This window comes from Hirundo rustica, chromosome 6, assembly GCF_015227805.2.
Source record: "Hirundo rustica isolate bHirRus1 chromosome 6, bHirRus1.pri.v3, whole genome shotgun sequence".
NCBI lineage: Eukaryota > Metazoa > Chordata > Aves > Passeriformes > Hirundinidae > Hirundo > Hirundo rustica.
In genome coordinates, this window is record NC_053455.1 from 33,675,864 (window position 1) to 33,699,292 (window position 23,429).

Sequence of the window (23,429 nt, forward strand, 5' to 3'; positions counted from 1 at the left end):
TTTGGATACTGGACTATTGACTTGGTTTGGACCGTTGGTTTTCCACAAGTCCCTCTTAATTTGTCTCCTTTTCTCATTTCTGCCACACTTTCACCATGCCAGAATCTTTAAATCTTTAAGGTGCTGAGAATGTTTGAAATTTTAGGTTTGGGTTGTTTTTCCTTGTCTTAAATATGAAACAACATGCTGCACCCCCCCCCCCCCCCAAAAAAAAAAAAACAAAAAACCGAAACAACAAAAACCCAAAACAAACAAAACCCCCCAAAAAACCAAAACAAAACTTAAGCTGAAGTGAAGGATGTCTGCTCGTTTCCCAGTCTGTGGATTTGGCATTACAGGTAATGAATGATGGGTCTGTAGAAGAGTTCAAGTTCAGTGGGAAGTAAAGAAGAGAGGACAGATAGGAGCAGATGGAATGGGGTTGAGGGAAGGTGAATTAGAATCATGTTTTAAAACAACATGCAGTATTGTTTTATCCAATCCCCTTATCCCTAAAAAAAGTTAATTTTGTGAATTTCTTTGAGCATAAATAAATTTTAATTTCCTAGTTGTAAAAGGATGCTTAAATGCAGTTATGCTTTATAAAAAACAATCCAAGACTGAACAAATTAGATTTTGAAAGTTGCTCATGTGTCTTTTTGGTGAAAGAGGAGCCTGAAAACTTGCTGCTGGTTTATGACTTTAGCCTGAGAAAGCCTGGAAGGTCGCATCGATACATCTGTAAAAATAAAAGTAGAAGGGTGTAGCTTTGGTGAGTAGGTTCCCTTCTGACACCCGGTGGTTAAAAATGGGAACTACCTAGGGAAATAGAGGAGGAGACAAATGCTGTAGTAAAAAGGAATATTGAAAATAGGACCAAGGGTTGCCACTCAGGGAGAAAACATTAAGAAACCCTCACTATTCTGAAATTTAATGAATCAGTGCAATTATAAGTGAAATATTTTCTTTATACTACAGGGTGTGGTACATCTCAAGAAAGGTAGATTGCACTCAAGTTTTCCAGCTTTTGTTCTCTAATTATTTTTAAATTGTGTTAACATTATTTTGCATGTTTCCACACACCGAGTTTAATATGTATGGCTTTTTGCGAAAATGAATGTACTGACCAGAAGTGGCTATATAGGTCACTTAACTTCAAAGCTTCTGCTTTCTACATGAAGTTTTGAGATTATGGCAGAGAAGTTTCCTAAATTGCTCTGTAAATTTTGAGGAGTAACCCATCTACTTGAGATGTAAGTTATGGAGATTTCGGTGGGAAAGTTTTTCATGTAAGATTTTATTTAAAATTATTTAAGTAGGTAAGTTGTTTTGTTACCAAAGAAGAAAAGGTAATCCTTGCATAGCACAGTTATGAACACAATAGAATAATATTTGAATGTGTATACTTACTTTTTGCAGCAGTTTTGAAGCATGAAAATTTCCCTTTGAAACATTGTGACCCACCCTATCCAGTATTTCTGGGGTTGTAGGTTGAATTTTCAGGTCACCAGATTGACAAGTGAATACTTGTATCTTTTCTTTTAGATATGTTGGTGAAGAGTGCAGCATGCTCAGTATTATAAGATTTTCATGAGCATGTGTTGAGTATATTTGTAAACATTGTTGCTGCTTTGTGTTCTGACAAGTTCTGTGTGATCATAAAATTGAACATACTTTAGGCATATTGATTATGTAGGCTGTCCAAAACATCCAAATTTTATTTCATGTTCAGTTTTCTATGCATTAGGAGAAGCATGCATGCTTTAGTGTTTATTTCCTTTGCGAAGCAGTGAAGCATGCCTCATACTTTACTAATCATAAACAGTATTTTTTGGTTTTATGTTTTATTTCTGCCACCTGGTGGCATATTTTGAGTGTCACATATGTCAGCAGTATCAGTCACTGCTATTGCAGAGTCTAAAACTTCCTTTTTTAAATTCTTGTTTTGGAAATGAAAAGCAAAATGAGGAATTCTTGAAAGTGTTCCCACCCCAAACCTGTCTTCTAATCAGATTGCATGGAATTAATCTCTCTGAAAAGTCTAAGCTTTGGTGTCTTTCCCTTACCACACCACATGAAAATACAGTAACGAGTGAGCATGATTGTTATTTCCAGTTGTAAGTCTTGAGAAATTAATAAAATCAGCATATGATATTCTGTGTATATATCAAGCTGAGAGCTCTATAGAAATATTTCCAAGTGTATTTGGTTTGCGTGCCCTGTTTTTGGTAGTGGGGGCACTACAGAGGTGGCTTTGTTTTCGTAGTGTTACTGCACGTGGCCCATGATTAACCAAGGAACATCTGTGGGATATTTTTACATGGTAGACATTTATTGAAGTACTTGCTATTTGATTTTGGTTTGATTCGATAGGCAGTGCTAGTGTTTAGCAACACTTCAGAAATTAGGAAGTTCACAAGCAATTGCTAACTTTTTGCAAGACAAAATATTATAAGGGGCAGCTGAAAATACCGACTGAGTTATACATTTTTAGTAATGAATAAAAAGCAGGGGCTGTGCAAGACTCCCTGCTAGAATATATTGCTAATGAGTGTAAAATACAAATTCCCTGTGTGAAACTTAAATACAATCTCACTTACGCTTTTGTCTCTAGCTCACCTAAAGCTTTACAAGGAGGGACCACCAGGTGGGTGGAACAGTGTAATGTTGTCTGTCTGTCTAGTCTTTGGTCTCTTGTTATCATAACGGTAATATTTATCTTTCCTTGATGGACTAGAAGTGGTATAGGCTGAGTCTGCTATATCTACCACTGTTTAGAACTAAAAATTTGGTAAGACTACAGAAGTTCTATAATAGATCAGGAACTGTTTTCAGAATTCTAACTTATGGTACTTCAGTTTCAATGGCTGCCATCCCACTAAAGTGAGTGGAATTTAGGTTAATTTCTTCTTGATCTTCTTAAATAGACATGTTATAAGCTGGCAGTGTTGGTTTTTTGTTTTTTTTCTAAAGTCTTTTGAGCAAAGATGATAGTGAAAATTACAGCAATGATAGATCTTAATATTAGAGTTATGGAAAATATTTGGACATACATTGATCCTAATTCAAAACAAGAGCATATGTAAGGCTGACGAGGAAATACAGTAAAATCCCATTGACAACCATGTGAGGGTTAATTAAATACTAACTGATAATGTCATTAATAATCATAGAATATTAAGGGATTGGAATGGACCTTAAAGATCATCTAGTACCAACACCCCAGCGTATGGGCAGGGACACCTCCCAGTAATGAATCAGTAGGGATGTCTTTTGAAGGAAAGTCAAAGTTTAATTGTCCTTTAATAAAAAGAATTAACTATGTTAACCTGATTTTTGGAAGTTTATTTCAATTATAGCCCCTGCTGTGTCTTTGTTTTCTTGCTCAGTTTTGTATCCAGCAAGAGCAGGAGGACATGCAGAGTGTTGGCTGGTTTTAGATTTTAAGTGAAGGTTAAGAAGGAGATTTTGAGCAAATGCTCATGACTCAGAAGCTCCTTTTAAGCAGCTCTTTCGAATTATCAAATTATAGAATCATAGGATAGTTAGGGTTGGAATGGACCTTAAAGCTCATCTAGTCCCAGGTCCCCTGTCAGGGCCAGGGACACCTCTCGCTAGACCAGGTAGCTGAATGTCTCATTCAACCTGGCCTTGCACGCTGCCAGGGATGGGGAGTTATTGTCAAAATGTGTAATAACTAAATGAAGCTGAGTTGGAACTCATTTTAAAGGAGGAGTTTCTGCTAGTATTCCTCTTTTTTCTACAATAACTTATGACTTGTGCAGTTGTTTCCTGAAGTAACTGACAGAGCTGAATAAGGCATGTTTCAAAGTATTTATATTTTTCTGTGTATGTTTATTCATTAGGTAATTTCCTGTTGTCATGCTTTTCCTGGAATTACAGAATAGCAATATGCTGACTTAAAACTTTGTAAGGATTAAGATTTTTTTTCTTGATCCTTTTTTGTAATTGAGGTAGGAATACTAGGTGTTGGTAAGGAATCAGTGTGATTATCTTATAAGATTTAAAAACAAACCTTATGACCAGCATAAACTCTTCGTACATTATGTGACCGAGGAACTACCCCTTAGTTCTACCATGAAACACCATTTAGATGATGATGTGAGTAGACAACATATTAGAAGAAATAAATCCAAAGTACTTTGAAGCCCTCCTGTTCCCTTTGAAGTTTCATAATGACAGTCCAGTCATGTTTGTCACAGCTGCATGGATACTTCTTAGGAAATAAGACGGTGTTAAGACAATTCTACATTAATTAAAGCAACTTATATTGGAACTTGTTAGAATATCCCTACACATGCCATTAGTGATCTTAGGTTAGGAAAGTTTTATTGTCTGTGTAGACTGCCATTAAGTGGACTTCTGGGCAGTCTGGTCTGAGACACCTTTCTCCCTCACAATTCAATTGAAAGCATTTCCTATTTTCCTCATGTCCTAGTTCCATCCAGAACCCTTATGTTATTTGATACCACTTTACATCATTGTTTGGGGTGGGGAGAAAGGGTCTCTGGCTTCTGGTCAAAAAAGCATGGCAGGAGAAGGGAAACCATGCTCTGTTGTTCATTTTCTCAGGGTCTAGGGTGAGAATTTTTGTATGTGAATCACCTTCTGTCTTGTATACTTTTGTTATTAATATTATTGCCATTACTGTTCATTTTCTTATCTCATTACTGTTTCCAGTAAACTGTTCATATCTCAACCTGTGGTCTTCATTTTTGACATCTCCAATTCTCAACTCCATCCTGCTTCAGTAGGAACTGAGGGAGAGGAAGACCAAGAGAGCAGTGTGTCATTTGGGAGAGTCTTGGTGTGGGGGCACTGAACTGGGGAGTTCCATTCCTAAATCTCCCTCAAAGTGGGCTCTTCCTCACGGGACTCTGGTGATGGGGCAGAATTCTGTAGAAATGCTTAGGTACTTACAGTTAGAGGCCGCTTGTGTTATTTCCTGCCTGCTGGGAAACCAGGCAACTGGGCAAATTGTATTTGCCTGTCCCATAAAAATCTCATGCTTTTCCCCTTCATCCTAATGAAACAAATAAGTAAACAACATCTTAGACTTGCTTGTGGAACAGAAAAACAAGACTCTACCACTCATCTCTTCCTATGCCCTTCTTGAACACAGTTAACAATACTGATCCTACAGATACATGGTTCAGATTTTGAAGATCATCTGAATTTGTAACTAAAAGGATTAGAGGTGTACTTATTTGGGAATTCAGAGTGTTTTAAAGTCAGCTGAAACTAAACAGTCCATTCAATATCCTTAGCACTTAAGTATTTTAGCTCAGCTTTTTCTGTAGAAACCTTAGTCCCAAATGGGCTCACAGGAGCTATGGGTGTGTTGCCATGTTTATCCTAAAAGGTCAGGAAAAAGAATAAAGCTGAGCAGTTGAGACAGTAAATATTGATGGACTTGCTCATGTTCAGATACCAAAGGCCTGTGAATACTAGAGTATTCTGCTGGTTTAGATACTTGGTTTTTATGATTATTAAGGGTGGGTTCAAGCAGTCCTGTGTTATACATTTTATTTGCAAGATTAGCTTTCAGGGCCAAAATTTTAGAAAATGCACTGCTTTAAAAATTAGCCCAATATACTGTGTATCTCTTCCTTTGTTTCAAGTTATTTTGTCTTTAAATTTAAAACTCGTGAAGTGCAATGGCTACTGAAAAGATTGTGCTTTTTGTATAACTTAATCAAGATAAGCACCTTTTCTGTATTGCATTACTTTTTTCCCCATATGTATGTTTTGGTATCTGTCAACTTTCTGGGTTCCAGGTACTTTTTAATTTAAAAGTTGCTGTTCAAGAGAACATGAATAAAACTTTCTGGGGTCATACCTATATACCCCTAATGTTCTCTGCATTTGTACAGTTTTCTCTCTAGCAGATGTTGATGTCTAAAAGGCATTTGTCCACTGTTTCACAATGTGTGACACTGTTGTTTCACACTGTAGATGTTTGTGATTCTATAGAAAATTCTGTGTCTGATGCCGTACAGCATTTTAAGCTCTTTGTTCACGTCATGTCCATCTTCCTTATTCACCCTTTTTTAATTGTTTGAGGTTGCTGCTTCAGCTTTTCTATTGTGCTTCAACAACAATTCTTTTATCTGTTTGCATACTGTGTTTCATGATATTACAGGTTAAAACACGATTTTATCTTCTTCTTGCAGTCTATTGCTTGGGTAGATGTCAATTCCAGGCTTTAACTGGAGTATTTCAAATATTATAGTACCTAATGATAAAGAAAATAATATATTTTCCTGATGGACTGATCGTTTTATCAATGTTATCTTTATATGATCCATATTGAGAACTTACTTTAAAATCATGTTGCAGACTGATACCAAACATGATAGTTAGGGAAGGAATGTTACCCTGCTTGCACTGGTTCTGTCTTTGCAAAGTTCAATGCTAAAGTAATTTTTTAAAAATCAAATAAAATACTGATTAGAATTACTTTTTACTGCAGTTGCATGTAGGCAGAACCAAATATAGTGTGACTGGAAGTTACAATACTTTCTAATATTGACTGTATCAATGGGTGACAGAATAGGATCATGACAATTATGTAGTCTGTAGCTTCAAAAACTGTGTTTTATTTTTTCCCAAGTACCTTATAAGAGCATACAGTTGAACAAGGAAATGCAAAATATATATGTTACTATCAAAAACCATTTTGCGAGCTATTCATTAGGAGAAAGGTAACACCAAAAACTGTATTAAAATAAAAATTTATACTAAAAACTGAGATTACTAGAATAAAATAATAGCACTGAACTGGAAAAGCAAGACTTGAGAACTTGTGGCTGATACAAGGTTAGTATAAGTAGGAAAGACCTGAAGGCAAATTTAGCATTCTCTCATCAGAATGTTATCCGCTGGCTGTGGCAAAACATTTGTGTTTGAGTGTGTCCAGGGCAGCAAAGCTGCGGAAGGATCTGGAATGTAAGTCCTGTGAGAGGCAGCCAGTGGAGCTGGGGTTGTTTAGCCTGGGGAGAAGGAGGCTCAGGGGAGACCTTATTGCTCATTACCTGGAAGAAGGTAGTGGCTGAGGGTTGGTTTCTTCTCCCAGTCAGCTAATGATAGGATACAGTGAAATGGCCTTAAGTTGCACCAGGGGAGGTTCAATTTGGATATTAGGATGGAGTGGTTTAGCATTGAAACAAATCATCATCCCTGGAAGTATTCAAAAAATAACCAGATGTGGCATTTCTTGATACAGTTTAATCATCATGGAGATACTTGGTTGAAGATTGGACTTGATCTTGGTGATTCTGTGATTTTAATAAAATGCAGCCTTCCTGACACTGCACAAACTAGGTAAAGAATCACCTTGTAATACAAGGATCAACTTGGACCTATAATGCAGAGTGTAAAAATGAGGGAGCCAGGTGATGCATGGTATCAGGATCAGTGTGAGCGCACATTGAAGCACAGAAAGGTCTGGCCAAACATCAGGAAATGATTTCTCACTGTGAAGGTGACTGAGAAACTAGTACAGGTTGCCCAGAGAAGATGAGGAGGCTGGAGATTCCTGGAGGAATTCGAAAGCCGCTCGGACATGGTCCTGGGCAAACAGCTCTGGGAGAGGTGGGAGTGCAGACCAGATGGCTTCCAGAGGTCACTTCCAGCCTCAGCCATTCTGTGGTTTGTGATTAGAAGCTTTTTTCCGTGTCAGTCTGGAAGGTTTTTAAGGTATGGCACCACCGGGAAGTGGGGGCTCCTGCAGTTCATCTGCAGCCTTGTACCTGGGCTGCCTCTGAGAGCTGCCCTAAGGTGTTCATGTGCCCTGATGAAGGAGGCCAAATGAGTTACATTGATTATGTGAGAATCAGGCTGGCTACACAGAGCCATATCAGATTTCTTAAACTCTGGCACTGTTAATTTTTAACCTAGAGAAATCACTCAGTGATGCATTGGTATTTCTGGATTTTATGTGTAGTCTATGTGAATTTTTGTGGGGTTTTTTGAGTGAAATGGAATTTAATAATTCAGTAGTTTATAAAGCCTGGCTTATATTTTGTTCCCTTCCGTTAAAATGTCACTGTTTTTTACTTTGCTGTTTTGATTTTTACCCCTCTAAGCAGCATCCCAATGCTCTTCATAATTAGACTTTATTATTCTGTTGCCAGTGTGTTAAGGAAATGATTTTTGGAATTACATGAATGCAATTATTTTTTCTAGTCAAATTTCTTCAGCATTTTAATGATTCTGATTGCCATCTCTGTATAAAGGTTATTTTCTTAAAATGTTAACTATCTGTTTACAAGTATACTAAATTAAGCTGACCTCACAAAACATAGAAAAGGAATGGACATAAGTTACTTTATATTATGCAAGACAATATAATTGTGATGTGATTTTCACAGTATCTTGTACAGAAAAATAAACATTTGATTGAGAATTAAAGGACTTAGCTGCGTGTCAGCTTCTATCCAGTAGGTAGTTTCTTCTAGTTAAAAATAATATAACAGTAGAAAGAACCAAAAGAAGTTTATGCTGTTAAATGTCAGTTTATGTCATAGTAGACAATCTATTAAATCTGGAACAGTATATCAGTTTATCATGGACTTTTATGCAGTAGCAGTGTTTCAAGAAATTAGTTTTGATTATTAATTCTTAGTACTTTCTAAGCATATTTTTAAGGAATAAGTAAATCATAAAAAAAATTGACACTCTCTGTCTTACTTCTGCTTCAGAACAAAGCTTAAACAAAACAATCTCTAGAACTTGTTTCAAAGCTTTCAGCTAGAAGCCATGAGAAACGTGCCAACAATGACATATACTTGTTAAAAAAAATTTAAAATTCTTATGCTGTGTTAGATTTCATTTGTAAAGGTTCTTCCATCATTCTCTAATGCACAAACATTTGTGCCAAGATAAAAAAATAAGCAACAAAGGATTGGGAAAGGGTAGACATGGTGAAAAATCTGCTTCTGGTGCTGGTACAGGTCTATGTCAGCATAGGTGAATTATGACTCTTTTGCCCAAATCTCAAAGAATTTTAATCATTGGGCAATCCTGCATAGAAAGTAGATCTTTTGTTAAGATAGATCTGTATCCTTCTGTTAGTCAAACTAAGAACTGATTGTTAGGAGCATTTTCAAAGCCTGTTATTTGCTTCAGTTATCATGTGACCTTAAAGAGCTAAACTTCAAGTCAGGACGTTTGTAGGGTTCATGCCCTGCAAACCGAGTGCTTAAGGGGCTGAGGTGCAAGGAGGGTCACAACTTCTTCTGGGGACCTGAGGCAACTGTTTTAAGTCCTTTTTAGGTGGATGGGTATGCAGAGCCTGTATCCAGAGGGAATATCAACCAAGCAAAGGAATTAACAGCAGAAAATCTAAACGTTTGTAGACCTAACCGGTTTTGATTCCAGCAGAGCAGTCAGGCAATTTTCCCATGCTGGAAAGTTCTAAATAGAGACCTGTTAGAGGGCAAGGAGAAGTTTAGATAGATGCTAGCTGAAATCACCAAGGTTTTTATTTTATGCTTTGTAAAATATTGATCTCTTTTCACTTTGATTTTATGTATCAGTTCAGCTGCTTGAATATAACTTCACCTGTGTTTGGAAAAAATAGCTTTACATTTAAACCTTACATGTCATGCACATTTCAGGGTGGTGATCAAGTTACCTTTTCTTTCCTCTTTCCTTCATGTGCTCTGAAGAGAAAAATAAAATTAAAAGAAAAGTAAAAGAGCAGCAAAGCACTGGAATACTTTACTGATCTGGTACTTTGGTCCATACTTTGATACTTTAATGCTGTTTTGTTAGTTTTTCTGGTGAATTGATCATACAAGTTTCTTAGTCTTAGAGACCGTTGACAGTAAAATTTAAATTCTTCAGGCTATTTTCAAATGTTGTTTAAATTAGGATTTAGTTGAGGAGGCAGAAAACTGAAAACACACTTTTGGATGAATTTTGATTTGAAAACCGATAGAAGTGGGACTTTGATCATCTGGGAACAAACTCCAGTTGCTTGTTTAGGCAAGACCTATCCTGTATCTCATGCACAGTACTCTGTACTTAAACTCTGTAACTAATCTCCGTATGATAGAATTAAGAGAAAGAATTCTTTGTATCTCACTGTTTGGTACTTTCTGAGGTCTTCATTTGTATTTGTGATTGCTGTTTTATCCAATTTTACTGTGTATAGTGATGTATGCTTGAAGTTCCATTTAAATCGCTGTATTTGATGCATGTTGTTTTAGAATTCAGGTGAGGGGGTTTGTGTGCTTGCATGTGCACGTCATAATATCCTATATCAGTTCCGCATTTATTTGCAAAATTAAGCAAAACTAAAGTTTCCTTTTGTTATTTCAGTCTGTCATATCTTTTCCCCCATTTTCCCTTGTCAGCATGGAAGACTTCTGCTTTTTCCTCTTCCCTCAGAAATACTGCGGAAAATCTGGTCATGTGGTCTTAGAAAAAAAAGCTAATTACTGTGTTCAGATTTTCTTTCCCGTCACGCCTGTAAAAGGTCATTTATTTGAGAACCGATACCAGCATTCTGGACCTAGTGGTGTTGTATGAAATATTCTATGCTGAAGATGGCACGTTGTTTTCTGACTAAGGGAATGTACCTTTTTTATTTCTACAGAGTACCAAGCTGCCATTCTGCATTTAAAGAGGGAACATAAAGAAGAAATTGAAACATTAAAGGTATACTTTTGTAATTATTTACTTTCTTTCCCTGTCTAGTGCATTTTACAGATTTAAGTGGTGCAAACATACACTTTCTATCAAGAATTTAATTCTTTCTTTCTAAAGTTGTTTTCTGCCAGCTCCGCTAAAATTGTTTAAAATCTATACCTGCACTCATAAATGATGTCCAAAAGCAGTTTTATTTTTTTTCCTCTTTGTAGTTCTCCTTATTGATGTTCTATTTAATTCTTCCTGCTAACACAGCAGTGCAGTATTTTTGCATTGGTACTGGTGTTCAACTACTTATTCTATTTCAGTGAAATATACTTCTGTTGAAGCAGGTTTCTGTAATTTTAACAGGAAAATAAGCATGTGTGAGACTTTCTGAAGTTTAGTATTGAGCACTCTGTATTGGTGTCTCCTCTTTTAAGTGTAAACTTGACCAACTAGTTGTCAAAATTAAATAACACAGTTTAGTATTAGACCTCACTTTCCCTTGGCTGTAGTAAGTAAAGTGAAATATTACAAGAAAGTGTATTTATCATAAAAGGAGGAACTTAAATGGCAGTATAACTGAATTTGGTGATCACCCCTAGTTAAAATTAGCTGTGGTCTTCTTTTTCTCATCAGTTATGATACATTCTTAAGTATAGCTGCTACTAATACAGGCTCATGTGCTAAATTGTTAGTATACGGGTCATCAGTTGCAAAACATTCAGTATTTCCTTTGTCATCATTAAGACAAATAGAACGGAAGATAAACAGATTTACTAACACAGGAATTCTGATAATCCAGTAGATTGATACATTGACTGTCATTAGGCAGATCACATTGTGTAATGCAAAGTATTGGAATTTACATTATAAAATTAAATGAGAACATATAATGGGGGAGTAAAATGTGTCAGGGTTTAATGTAATAATTTGTTGCATTTTATTCTTTAAGGGTCTAACAGAAAAATATGATGGTAGATATCCCGACTAGTCTTGGGTTAAATCTGATTTTGTGCAATGCACTGAAGGAACCTACAGACAGAAATTTCTCCCAATCAGCTCTTTTGCAAACTGACCCAAATTCTGTATCTGGTATTTATGAAAAAAGGTTTCATTATCTTACTTTCTCTGCAAAAAGTTAGGAGTGAGATCCTTAGTCTTTTTTCTTCCTAAGAGGCCTAGAAAAATGTTAAGTTCTGGAAGGTATATGTACAGGAAAGTTCTCAAAGTATTATTAAGCTGTCCTCTGAAAGTGAAAGTAAGCAACATTATGTAGATTCTGTCCCTTGAAACCTGTATATTGTGGCTTATAAGTGAGTGATATGTTTATTCTTTAGCAATAGAAAGTGCTCTATACGAAGGTACTGTTTATACTTATGTACTGTTTTTATACGTGTTGGTGTTGGTTTTTTTTTTTGTTGTTTTTTTGTTTGTTTGTTTGTTTGTTTTTTTGTTCTTGAGTATGTCAGCAGGAATTCCAGATTGTTTTTAATTCTTCAATATTTGTTATGACTGTGTTGATTTCCTATAAACTTCATACGGAATACCCAGAGTGCAGCCAGGGCTTTACCCATACCACTGGTTTGTAGGGGTTGATGATGCATGTATGAGACTGAAGTTGCAATGAGTGTAGCAGTCTTGAAAGATGCACAAAAATCACTGGGTAGGGAGGGTGAATGACTGTACTGTATTTTATTTTGCCATCTTTATGTTATTACCAAAACTTGAAGCTTTGTTCCTTTTTTGATGTCACTCTAAATCAACTTTTGTCATGTAGTGTGTATACTTACTAAGGTTTCAAGATGTATTACACCAAGTCAATTACTGATGAATCTTGTACCATCTCTTATTACATAACCTGCATAACACATAACTCGTGAAGGGTTAATTAATGTATATGATTCAACTGAATCATCCACATGAAAGTACTGTCTAAGAAGGGTAATGCTGTTGCTGCATTCGGAGGATTTCTTGTATTTTTCACTTAACATTTATAAAATACTGAATAATACATTTTAAAGATAAGGAAAGATTTCTGTTCTGTACTATTAAGTGTTCCCTGCTCTTGCCACTAGATGTCACATGAGCCTTTCAGAATTCCAAAAAGGTGTGCACATTTCGTACTTCCTTCTGAGCTGAGGGTGGTGACATCCTGCCCACTGTCTGTGTATCTGTTTTAGTTTCAGGTCAGAAATTATATTGCACATTATAAAACCAGAATTGAAGTTGTTCAGTCCATAAGTTGTAGCCGTCAACACCTTCTTAGTGTTTGTCCAGCAGAACCAAATCTTGATCATCTAATAACCAACTGAGTAGATGACAACAACATAAATCAAAATAATGTAAATAGACTACTGACTTCTATAAGAAAGGAATTTATTTGAAGGCAGTATTCTGTCTGCAGTGCTTAATATTTAACCCAACACATAGCTGCACAAGGGTGCACCATACTTTATTTCCTGTAAGTTAAATTGATAAAATGAGTAAAAAATTATGTTTTTCCCTAATGTCTCCTTGTTCCCTTTAGAACAAAGGTACTAAATATCCCTTCATCTTTAGTTATGTGGGAGTTTAATGATGCATTTTGAAGATGAAAGGAAAATCCTTAGCAGTCCGATAACCCTGTACCCTATACATGGGTGTTTTTCTCAGATACAAGTTGTTAGGCTTCTACCAGCTCACTAGGTCTTTTATATACTTCTAAACTGAGAATATTAGTATCTTCAGGTTTTTATATTACATAATGCATGTAATATAGTGTAAGAAATATTAATAAAAAAGTAATTATAGCTTATACATTTTTCAATAAATATTAATATAATAAAATCCTATTTTTACATCTCTTAAAATGTGTCAGATTTTAGAAATAAATACCTGTATAGTGGCATCTATCACAGTTTTAAACGTATCATTGAAACTTAAGAAATAGTGACTGGTAATGCAGTTGGTATAAAGCTGCCCGTGACATTACAAAAGAACAAGCTGGGCTCATTTAGAGAAGAATGTATCATGAGGTGTTCATAGTGACCTTTGTGGCCTCCTTGGTAATGTTTGCATTTTTGCTTTTTTGTGAAGGTTCTAAGAGCTGAAATGTAGAAGTGGGTAGAAAGTAATTTCCTTTTCACAGAAGAACTTCCTTAACTTTGAAAAACTATTTCATATCATAAATTGAGATTAAAGACCAGTGCCTCAAAGTGCCCCAGAAAACATTGAAAAATGTGGAAGGAAAAGGAATGTGAAAGGAAAAGTCATAGCACCAGTCAAAATTAGCTGATAATTTAAAGATAATTTCTTTTTATTTTGTATACTGAGACCTCAGAAGACATAAAAACATTTAAGATTTTATTAAGTAATAAAGATCTAGGATGACCATTTCATTCTTTTACAAATCTGTTTTCATGTCTCATACTTATTAAGTCCTTCCTTGTCTCTTTGTCTTCTCACCTTTCCATTTGTTTTCCCTCATGGTCGGTATACTTCCATTTTTGAATGCTTCCATTGCTCTTTGAGTATAACATGAGTATAACAAAAGGTTCTGCTTCTCTCTACATTTTGGAAGTTTTAATTCAACTGTGGGAGGCAATGGTGAATATTATTGAAAGCTTTTATGACAGAATTCTTACCAAAATACCTCTGTTTTCAGTTTTATTTTGACAATTTAAAATGTCTTTTACTTAGATGTAAAATAAAATTTCATTTCAGCTTCAGAGCGTACATCACAAATTGGATGTTTTAACACCAAATTAAGACATTTTACAACATTTTAATTTGCCTAATTCTTCTTTTTTTATAGGTAGACTATTACAACAAACTGGAATACTTTTGAGCAGATTAAATTGAAAGAAATCTGACTTGGGTGCTCTTAAGGATTTTTATTATACCTTTCTGGAGAAAAAGATATCCCCCCCCCCCTCAGTTTTGTGTGTGCGTATGTGAATTCTTGCATGGGATAGGGATATCATGATTTGTTAGACGTCGCTATGTTTTGAAATGTACTATTGAGAAAGGAGGTCCAATGATGAATAGTGTTGAAAGCTTTCGTATGCCACACAACTTATAAAACCCAAAACTTCTGAATATATGTGGATATATGCTGACTTTTTGTAATAAGATTTTGCTTCAGGATGCTGAGATTGTTGTTTTGACTTTTACAAGATGAAATACATCCATAAGGTTGCTGGCTGCTTTGAGTGTTCTCTGTTATATTTTCGTTTTCCGGCATGCACGTATAGAAGAAAATCTGTATCATGTATGCTTCTCTCTCTGGTGGAGTTGCAGCTCAAAGGAGCAGCCAAGGTCAGCAAAGGTTTATTAGTCAGTCTTTCCTAATGAGCTGTTCAGGCTTTTCAGCATTTCCATGTGGTGAACTGATGAAGGTCTCCCAGCTTGTGGTTAATTATTGATACTAATCTTGCCTAACTTGAAATGTTTCAGTCTTTCAGCTGCTAAATGTATGGTTACACCACTGTGTGTGTACTGTGTGCCTTTATGAATCTTCTTGGTTACTTTGTCCTCTTGAAGGAATTCTCCCTGTTCACTGCGGAGCTTCTCTGCAATGCAAGAGAGGAAAAAATGTAAAGACTGAAAAAAGCATAAAAGTTACGAGAAAAAAGATACTGAACTCCTATGAAATTGTATATAAATACTGATTTCAGAACTCCTGGGGCTCCGAGACAATGGCAGCAACATTATCTTTAAAGATTGCATTTCCTAAAATAGTAAAATCCCAGCAGGGAAAAAAAAAAAAAATCTTCCTGTACTGAAAAATTTGCATAGCCAGTGCTAGAGAAGGTAAAGTAAACTACGGAACAAAGGACAGGGGAAATAAACCAGTAACTTTTTACAGGAAAGCAGCATTAATCTCTTTGGAACCACTTGACAATTTCATCTTCATTCAGAAAAGAAGCTTGGAATGATTCTTCATGTTGTGTGAAGATATTCCCCAGTTCAGTGCTTAGTTTTAAAAATTTGCACATTACAATTTCTATATTCAAATCATACTCTATAATCAAGTTCTTAATAATGTTTTAGGCATCTCTCCTGTGGTCTAATACTTAAAGTAAGTAAATACCCTTCTTCTCCTTCATTGATTTCCCATTTGTCATATTTTTGATGCAATGTATGCTTTTCATCCTTATTTTCCTTAAACAATATGTTTACATTGTTAATATATTCTTATAAGATAGCTTGAATATCCTGGAAGATTCTTCCTTCACGGTGTTGTGGGGTTTTTTCAGTACGGTCACTTGTCATATTGCCATTCTGTTATTTTTAATGCAGTTTTGCTGTGAGACTTGGATTGTTTAAACTTCATGTCAGCTGCAGAATGCTGTTATTCCGTATGTTGATCCAAGGATGCTCCTGTTTATTTAAGACGTTACCACAGACCATATTCCCTGCATTGAAAACAGTGAAAATCTCTTTAACTCTATTTCAGCCCATGGACATGGTAGTACGAAGTTAAAATGTGCACAGAGCAGGACAATTTATAGCATTAAAACTTCAGCAAGACTGAGTTCCTACTCAGATTTAGACACATGAGAAAATATTCTGCTTAATTAGGGCTAAACCAAAACTTAAAATTCATTATAAGCTGCTGCATTTTTTCATAGTTCATGGAAGTCACCTTGCCTCAGGTAAATATGTTATGCAGTCTAGACGATAAAGTGGAGTACACACTTTGAATAAGATGACATTTTATTTTTACAGATACTGAAGACCTCTGTAACACAGGAAATAATTGTATAGAAGAAAAAGCAATTGAAGTGTCATCACTGAACTATAAAAGCCATTAAAAAATAAGAAGCATCAAAGTTACCATTTTGATTTTGACAATATGTACCCCATGCTTTCTTGCCAAAATTGTCTGCACTTTGAAATTTACTACACCAGATATTTGTTTAAATCTAGTAGTTGTAAGGCATTTTTTCTGAATTAAATACATAATATTCTCTTGTATAAAAGGTCTGGTTCTAATATTCCTGGTTGTCGAACAGGGACAAATTTGTCAAGGATGAACATTTAAAGGGAAATCGGAAGTTAAATTTTTTAAAATAAAGTTAATTTTTCTCATGTTCGGTAAAGACCAGATTTTAGCAGCTTTTGACTTTGAAGATCTAGTGATCATTGATTACATCTTCTGGTGTTGAACAAACTCTCAATTGCCATTTCCACAAAGCCACCAAAGTTGTTGTATTATAAAATAACACTGGGTCAAAACTAAGTTCCACTGATTAATGGTTTCCACAAGTTACTCCTGATTAGGTGGGGATCACCCTTCAGAAGATGCTTTCAAAACAAAAATCTGTCTCCTGACCTCCTTATTGATGGTTGGGCAGTGTGAAAGAAACCCACTGTAAGGCAAAGCAGACATCAAGAACTGGCCATATGTGTCGTGATATGAAAGGTACAATTTCAGGTAAAAAACAGTGAGTAGAGGTGCTAGGATTGGCAGTCCTTGTGGCATGCAGTCTTGAGACACTACACTGGCAAGATGAAGGGCAAAAGAGGTAGCCTGGAAATTAGGGCAGAAAACAGTAGGAGATGGATTGCAAAGACTTGGGTCTGGGCATCACAAGTTTCACTTATATGTGGGCAAATTTCTCCAGAATATGTACCCTGCAATGAATACAGTCCATTCTGTATTTGATTTTATTTTGGTTGGTCAATTAGTCAAGATTTGTTCTGAATATAAATAGTTTCATTACTTTTTTTTCCTACTGTCAGAGGTTTTAATTTGTCGGGATGTTTTAAATATAAGCTGGACTTTACAGTATATGTTAGGATAGGCATGTAATCTTATTATTCACAGACCTAACAGCTTTGTTAGGATGATTACACTTGCATATATGTTTAATCACAGTTAATTTTTAACTTACTTTGCAACTATACATTGGATCCCAGAATCTCAAGATAGTTTTTTGTGAAAGATGTATCATTGGTGAGTACTTGAGGGAAACTGACTAAAATGACTTGCAACTCATCTTGCAGGAGTTTTGCAGTTTGAGCAAGTGTAGAATCTGTTTTTCCAGGTCAGCATTATTGTGCCTTTACTATACTGGTGTTGTGTCTCTTTCAGAGGGTCCACGCTTTGTTCTTACATAACTTCTATTTCAGTACAAATCAGGCAGAAGACTTAAAAGCTTTGCTGCTTTTTCATTATTCAGTTTTTAACTTTTGCCAGGAATATCTCCTGTCATGTTCACTGAATGAGATACTAGTTCTGTAGAAGAGAAAGTTTCTGCATAGCTGCACTACATGGAAGCATTGATGGAAAGAGATAAAATTATGTTTGTTCTGATTGCTCCCTTTTGAGTAGTTGATCGAAGTTGGTTTTTCTAAGAGATTTTCATGTACAATATTTTTTTCAAATTCTATAATAGGAATGTCTAGAGCAGTGTGGTGATGTATAATTAGCATGTAGTATACGTCAGTTTACAGTAGGTGTGTCATTTACACAGAGTGATTTCCATAATTGACGTTATATTTCTGTTTATCCACGTAGAATCTCTTTTTATTGTTTTGATTGCACATGAGGACACTATTTTGGTGGAGAGGGTAATAATCTCTAAAAATTCCTAGAACTTCTAGACAAAAAATTATGTTCGTTATGAAAAATGCCAATTTATGAAAGTGTAGAGTTATTTTTTTTTGTTCTCGTGGCTCTATTTAGCTGAATAATTCTCGTTGAGAAGTATTCATTGCTGTTCATTATCCTTCTATACATATGTAACTTTATCTTTGGTTACTGTTTTCCATGTGCTTTACTAATAATGCTTTTTGCTTCAGCTTTTATTTAATCCAAATAATTTCCTATTGGTTATATAAGTTGCAACTTAGCAATATATATATTGCTTTCCTATATAGTTACAAAGCTTTGTTGTAATGCCTGATCTTGTAGCCTGGTTGCCAGAGAAGTTAATTCTTTATATGGTGAAGCGATGTTGACAGTAAACTCTCCTTTCCATCCCCTCCCTGAAAGAAAAGGAAGAAAAGAGAAGAAAAACAAGGTTGCATTACAATTCTGGCAACATCAGCCACACTAATAAAATCAAATTCAATGTTGGTTTACGACTTTGAATTTATGTGACTGCACAGGATCAAAGGATTTGTATCCCACTGGACTGCAAGGTCTATAGTTCATGGCAAAAAACCTCATCAAAAAGAACATTTTAGTAGTAGGGCTTTTCATTTTAATCAGCCACAGTAATAAAAAAGCTGTTAGGTGTCCAAAAACATTCTCCCAAGATCAGAGACAACTTGCTCTCTACTACAATCAGTTTTCTTATTGGATCCATACTGCCTCTGTAGTTTTTGTCACTGAAACTTCATCTTCATCTCGTTTTCAGCCATTTTTTTGCATTGTTTTCACATTTTATGTGCCAGATGTAAAAAACCCACCACATAATGATTCATGTAATTTCCCTGGCAGTTGAGAAATACTGCAGCTTATCTCAAGTATATCATCTAAACAAATTATTCATATAGAATTTTAATTATCAGTCTATATTTCTACATATTGTATTTGAAAGTATTTTATTAGCATTACTCAGGGTTTTTTTCCTTGCATATGGTCTTCTGAACACTGCAGAGAGCAGGTATTAGTGTTTTTGTATCTGTGCACAAATAGTAACTAAGGCTGTCCTGAGACTCAGGTAGCAGCTGCAAGTGAGAAGCAGAGTAGGGTAGTAACTACAAAGTTTGTAATAGGAAAGGAATGTTTGCATTTTGCATGTTAACTGTTCATGGTCCTAGTTCAACTAAAGTTTCAAATAGTTTCAAATTAATTTTTAGCTTATGGTGTGGTTTCATTCTTTCATTATCTTAGCCTCAGAGAAATTGCACACAGTATATAATTTACATTTATTGGTGTGTTGCATTCTGAGTCACCTCATTCCATTCTGCAGAATTCAAATGTTTAACAGAGTTTAACAATATTTAGAGATTTTTCCAGTTGTCCACAAAATTACATTTTCCTAGAAATTTATAGGTTGGTCTCAATTTAGCTGGATACCCATATTTTTACATATTATGTAAGATTTCTTTTTCCTAGCATAAGCTATCTTACATTTAGGAAGAATCAACATTTTCTACAAGGATTGTTCCCTTTTGCATGGCTTAACAGGCTGTACATTGCTTTTTGGTAAATTCTAGTGTGTGTGGTATTCCATTTTCTGGGAATTCAGCGCTGCCTGAGATACTTGGAGGCTTAAACTGGTTTTTGTCTGTTGAATATTTTCATGGGTTTATTATTTTTAAAAACATTCATTCAGGTGAGAAACTTTAGTATTACTAGGAATTTTATAAGTTACCTACCGAACATTTAAAATCTACATAAAATGTTAAATTGTCTACTGTTAATGTTTATTGATAACCTGAAATTTACGCCTTTAAGCACATGTTGTAGTTGGCTTTAATAAGTATTATTTAGTCTAGCTTTTTAGAGGTTTTTTTATCATTTGGTCAAGGAATGACATTGTTTAGCAAATATGCCTGTGGTAAGAATGAATCCAAGGCATTATTTTTTTTTTTTTTTTAATATAAGTCAGATACTGAAATCTAAATTCTTCCTGTGAGATTTCTCTGTAGGCACAGAGACCACAGTAGAATACATCACTTATTGGGTGATAGAGTGGACATAATAGGATCCATAAATGTGGAGTGTGCTGTGGAGTACAATGGCCATGATTAGAGATATTTTTCCATATATTTGGATTCATAATGCTCGCAGGATCTTGAAAGATTGCCAAAACATTTCAAGGGCACATCAAGAGTTCTATCTGATTATTTCATTAGAAGTTAAGGAGAAGTTATGTACCCTTTTTAAGTGGGTTAATCTGAGTAAGTGACATATATGTAGGACAGCTGTAGAAAAAGAACTAGAGATGAGCTGTTGTGAGCTATGTACTGTATAACAAAAGTTCTCCAAGTGAGTTAATATGTGTAATCTAAAATGGTTGGGTGATAGTTCTTAACCATGAAGACTGAAGGAAGGATACATGTACATGCAGGAAACAATACCTAGATTAATGTTACCTGACAGAAATATTACAGAGCAGGCACAAGGAAATCAGGATGAGGAAAGCAAACTTTAAGGCAGCTTGCAGATCGCTCTGTGAAGAAAAGAGCACAGAACATTGAGACAGCTGTAGAAAAAGATGGAAGGACCAAAAAAAGCAGCAAGAGAAGATGCTGGAGCTTAAAAGAATATAGGACTGTGTGCAGCCCATAATGCAAGGGGTGATTTGTATCTTGTACAAAATAGTCTCTTAAATACATGGTCCTGAACAGAAAATATCTACAGTGTCTTTGTCTCATGGATCTGCTTTGCATGGCTGTTCATTCTCTTCTGGTAGTGGTAAAAATGGAAGTGGGTTTGTTACCTTATACTTCGGAGGTCATTGGAAGCTTATCACTAGTGCGAAAGAATTAGAATCCCAGAGTCATAGAATATGCTGAGTTGTAGGGGCCCCTGAGAGTCATCAAGTCCAGCTCCTGGCCCTGTCTAGGACACACAAGGATCACTCCATGTGCCACTGTATTCTACTATCAGCCTTTGGCTAGTTTATTTGTACATACTGAGTCTAATGGATCTATGAGGACAATGAGTAAGAAATAGCTGGGGGGTTAGTTTATATTTTGTCCCAACTACATTTGATACATTTCCTCTATAAGGCTATGTATTTATTATTTTTAAATTGAAAAGAGAATTGGACTCTGTATGCATTGCCTACAGGAATATTGAGAGATCTGGGAATGTTTGAGAGTGGTTAGTCATTACTTTTGTGCTGTGAGGTGTAGGAACAATCCTTACTGTGTGCCCTTGACGATGATATACCATATGTAATTGTTATGTTTGTTGAGGTATTTGTTAGAGAGGAATTTTCATTTTTATGTAAACTGGCATGGGTTCAACTTTTTTTTCCCTGTGGAGAAATCCTTTGCTAAATCTCTGATTGTTGTTAAAATTTAAAACAAATGTATGTTTTTTCAAGGACAGAGATCCAGCAAAAAAGAGCTTCTTTTCTTTTGTCAACACAATAGAAGAATAAAAAAGTGTGAACTCTTCCAAAAACTGAAGATTAAATTACTTAGAATGAACAAAACCAAGTTAGAGGCTCTCTCTGAAAAGTTTGTTTTTCCTCTCTTGTCTGTGAACACTAATTTGATGGCCAAAATAACATTAAGAAAAAAAAGCTGTAAAGTATATTAAAAAAGCTTTTCATTGGCAACTCAATAATACTTCCCCCCCCGCCCCTTTTTTTATCTTTTTTTTTTTTTTTTTTTTTTTTTTCTTCTTTTTTTTTTTTTTTTCCCTTTTTTATGTTCCTTTCTGGAACATATCCACATCTACTAACTATATCCCTGGATACTTTGTGTCTTCTTTGTTCCCACTTTTTTTTATTTTCATGGTTTGGCATAAGCAACTAATTAGACGTAAGAATCACTGTATAAAAGTCAGAGAAGGGAATAAAATCGAGCTCACTTTCTCCCTAATATGTTATTTTTCCACTCTAATTAGAGTAAGAACTTGTAAAAGTGTGTGTTTCTCAGTTAAAGAAGAGGTCTGTCTCTAATATACCTTAAACAGCTTTGTTCATTAAATATGTGTAATTTTTACACAGTCACTTTTCAGAGTAGAATTACACTGTAAACACTAGTGAAAAAGTATTAGGCATTGACAGTGGGGCATGAACTTGCTAGTTTCAAAGAAAAAGTTCATATTGCTTGCTGAACAGTTTTTTAGAGAACTTTTTTCCTATGTTTTGCTGTTAAAATTCTCAGGATTTTTAAAAATTCATGATGTAAATAAGTCTTGACTAATAAGTTAGCAACTGTTTTTTGAATGTAGATTGCTGTAGAAATTTATACATTCCTTGTGTTCATATATACAGTTTGCTCTACAGCTTTTCATATCAGAGCAGTTCCGTGTCATGGTTAAAAAGTTTTTGTTCACATAAAATCGCATTATGCAAAGAAGTGAAACAACAAGAAATATACTTCAGTTGATTCCATTTAATTGACTGTAATTGACTATATTGACTGTATTAAATGAGACTAATCTTTCTCTCACATATCAGAGTGCAGAGAAAAGCTGTCACATTGGTATTGAGGTTTGTCTGTGTCAATCCACATTATCATTTCAAAGACATAGACAACCTGTTGGTTGCATGAATGAGAGGATTTAGTCTTTTTCTTTTGTGATTAATTTATGATTTATCTTCTGATACTTTAATGATTAATGGCAGTATTGTACATTGATTCAGTATTTGGAATTTTTCTTCCTTAAGCATATGCTTCATTGTTTCCTGGGTCCCATGGGACCAAGGCTGAGCTGTTGGCATTGTCAGAAATATATTTCGCCTTTTTTCTCTATGTTGCATCAAGTCGCTTAGCAGATGCCAAAAGGAGGTCACTGGAAACCTACACCAGAGGGATGGGTGTAAAGGGAGAGAACAGGGAGACACTGGAAAACCAATCCAAACACATGTGTTGTTTTCCAGGTTACAGTGTACTAGTATTTTTGGATATTTGCATAATCCTCTGATATCATGTATTTTAGTAAAGAAGGGTATTTTTTTTCTTTAGGGGTGTCTTTCATTTTATCCTTTAACAGAAGTAATTTTTTAGGAAGACGGTAACACAGGCCTTCTAAGCTTGAATATAAATGTCTGTGTTGTAGGGATCTGAAAGTCAGCTGGGCCACTTGGCTGGTGAATTGATTTTAGCAAAGGAAAATGGATCATGTCCATTTCAATGGCAGATACCAGACAAATCTCGACAATTTA

The 23,429-nt window shown here is 35.3% G+C and overlaps 1 protein-coding gene across 3 annotated transcripts in view; it reads left to right on the top strand.

Moving 5' to 3' along the window:
* Positions 1 to 23,429, top strand: part of FMN1 (formin 1) — a 173,234-nt gene that overhangs the window by 59,478 nt on the left and 90,327 nt on the right. For all 3 annotated transcript variants that reach the window (XM_040068119.2, XM_040068120.2, XM_040068121.2), the window contains one exon: positions 10,604 to 10,665. In XM_040068119.2, the coding sequence (XP_039924053.1) occupies positions 10,604 to 10,665 (62 nt within the window). The remainder of the gene's footprint in view (positions 1 to 10,603; positions 10,666 to 23,429) is intronic.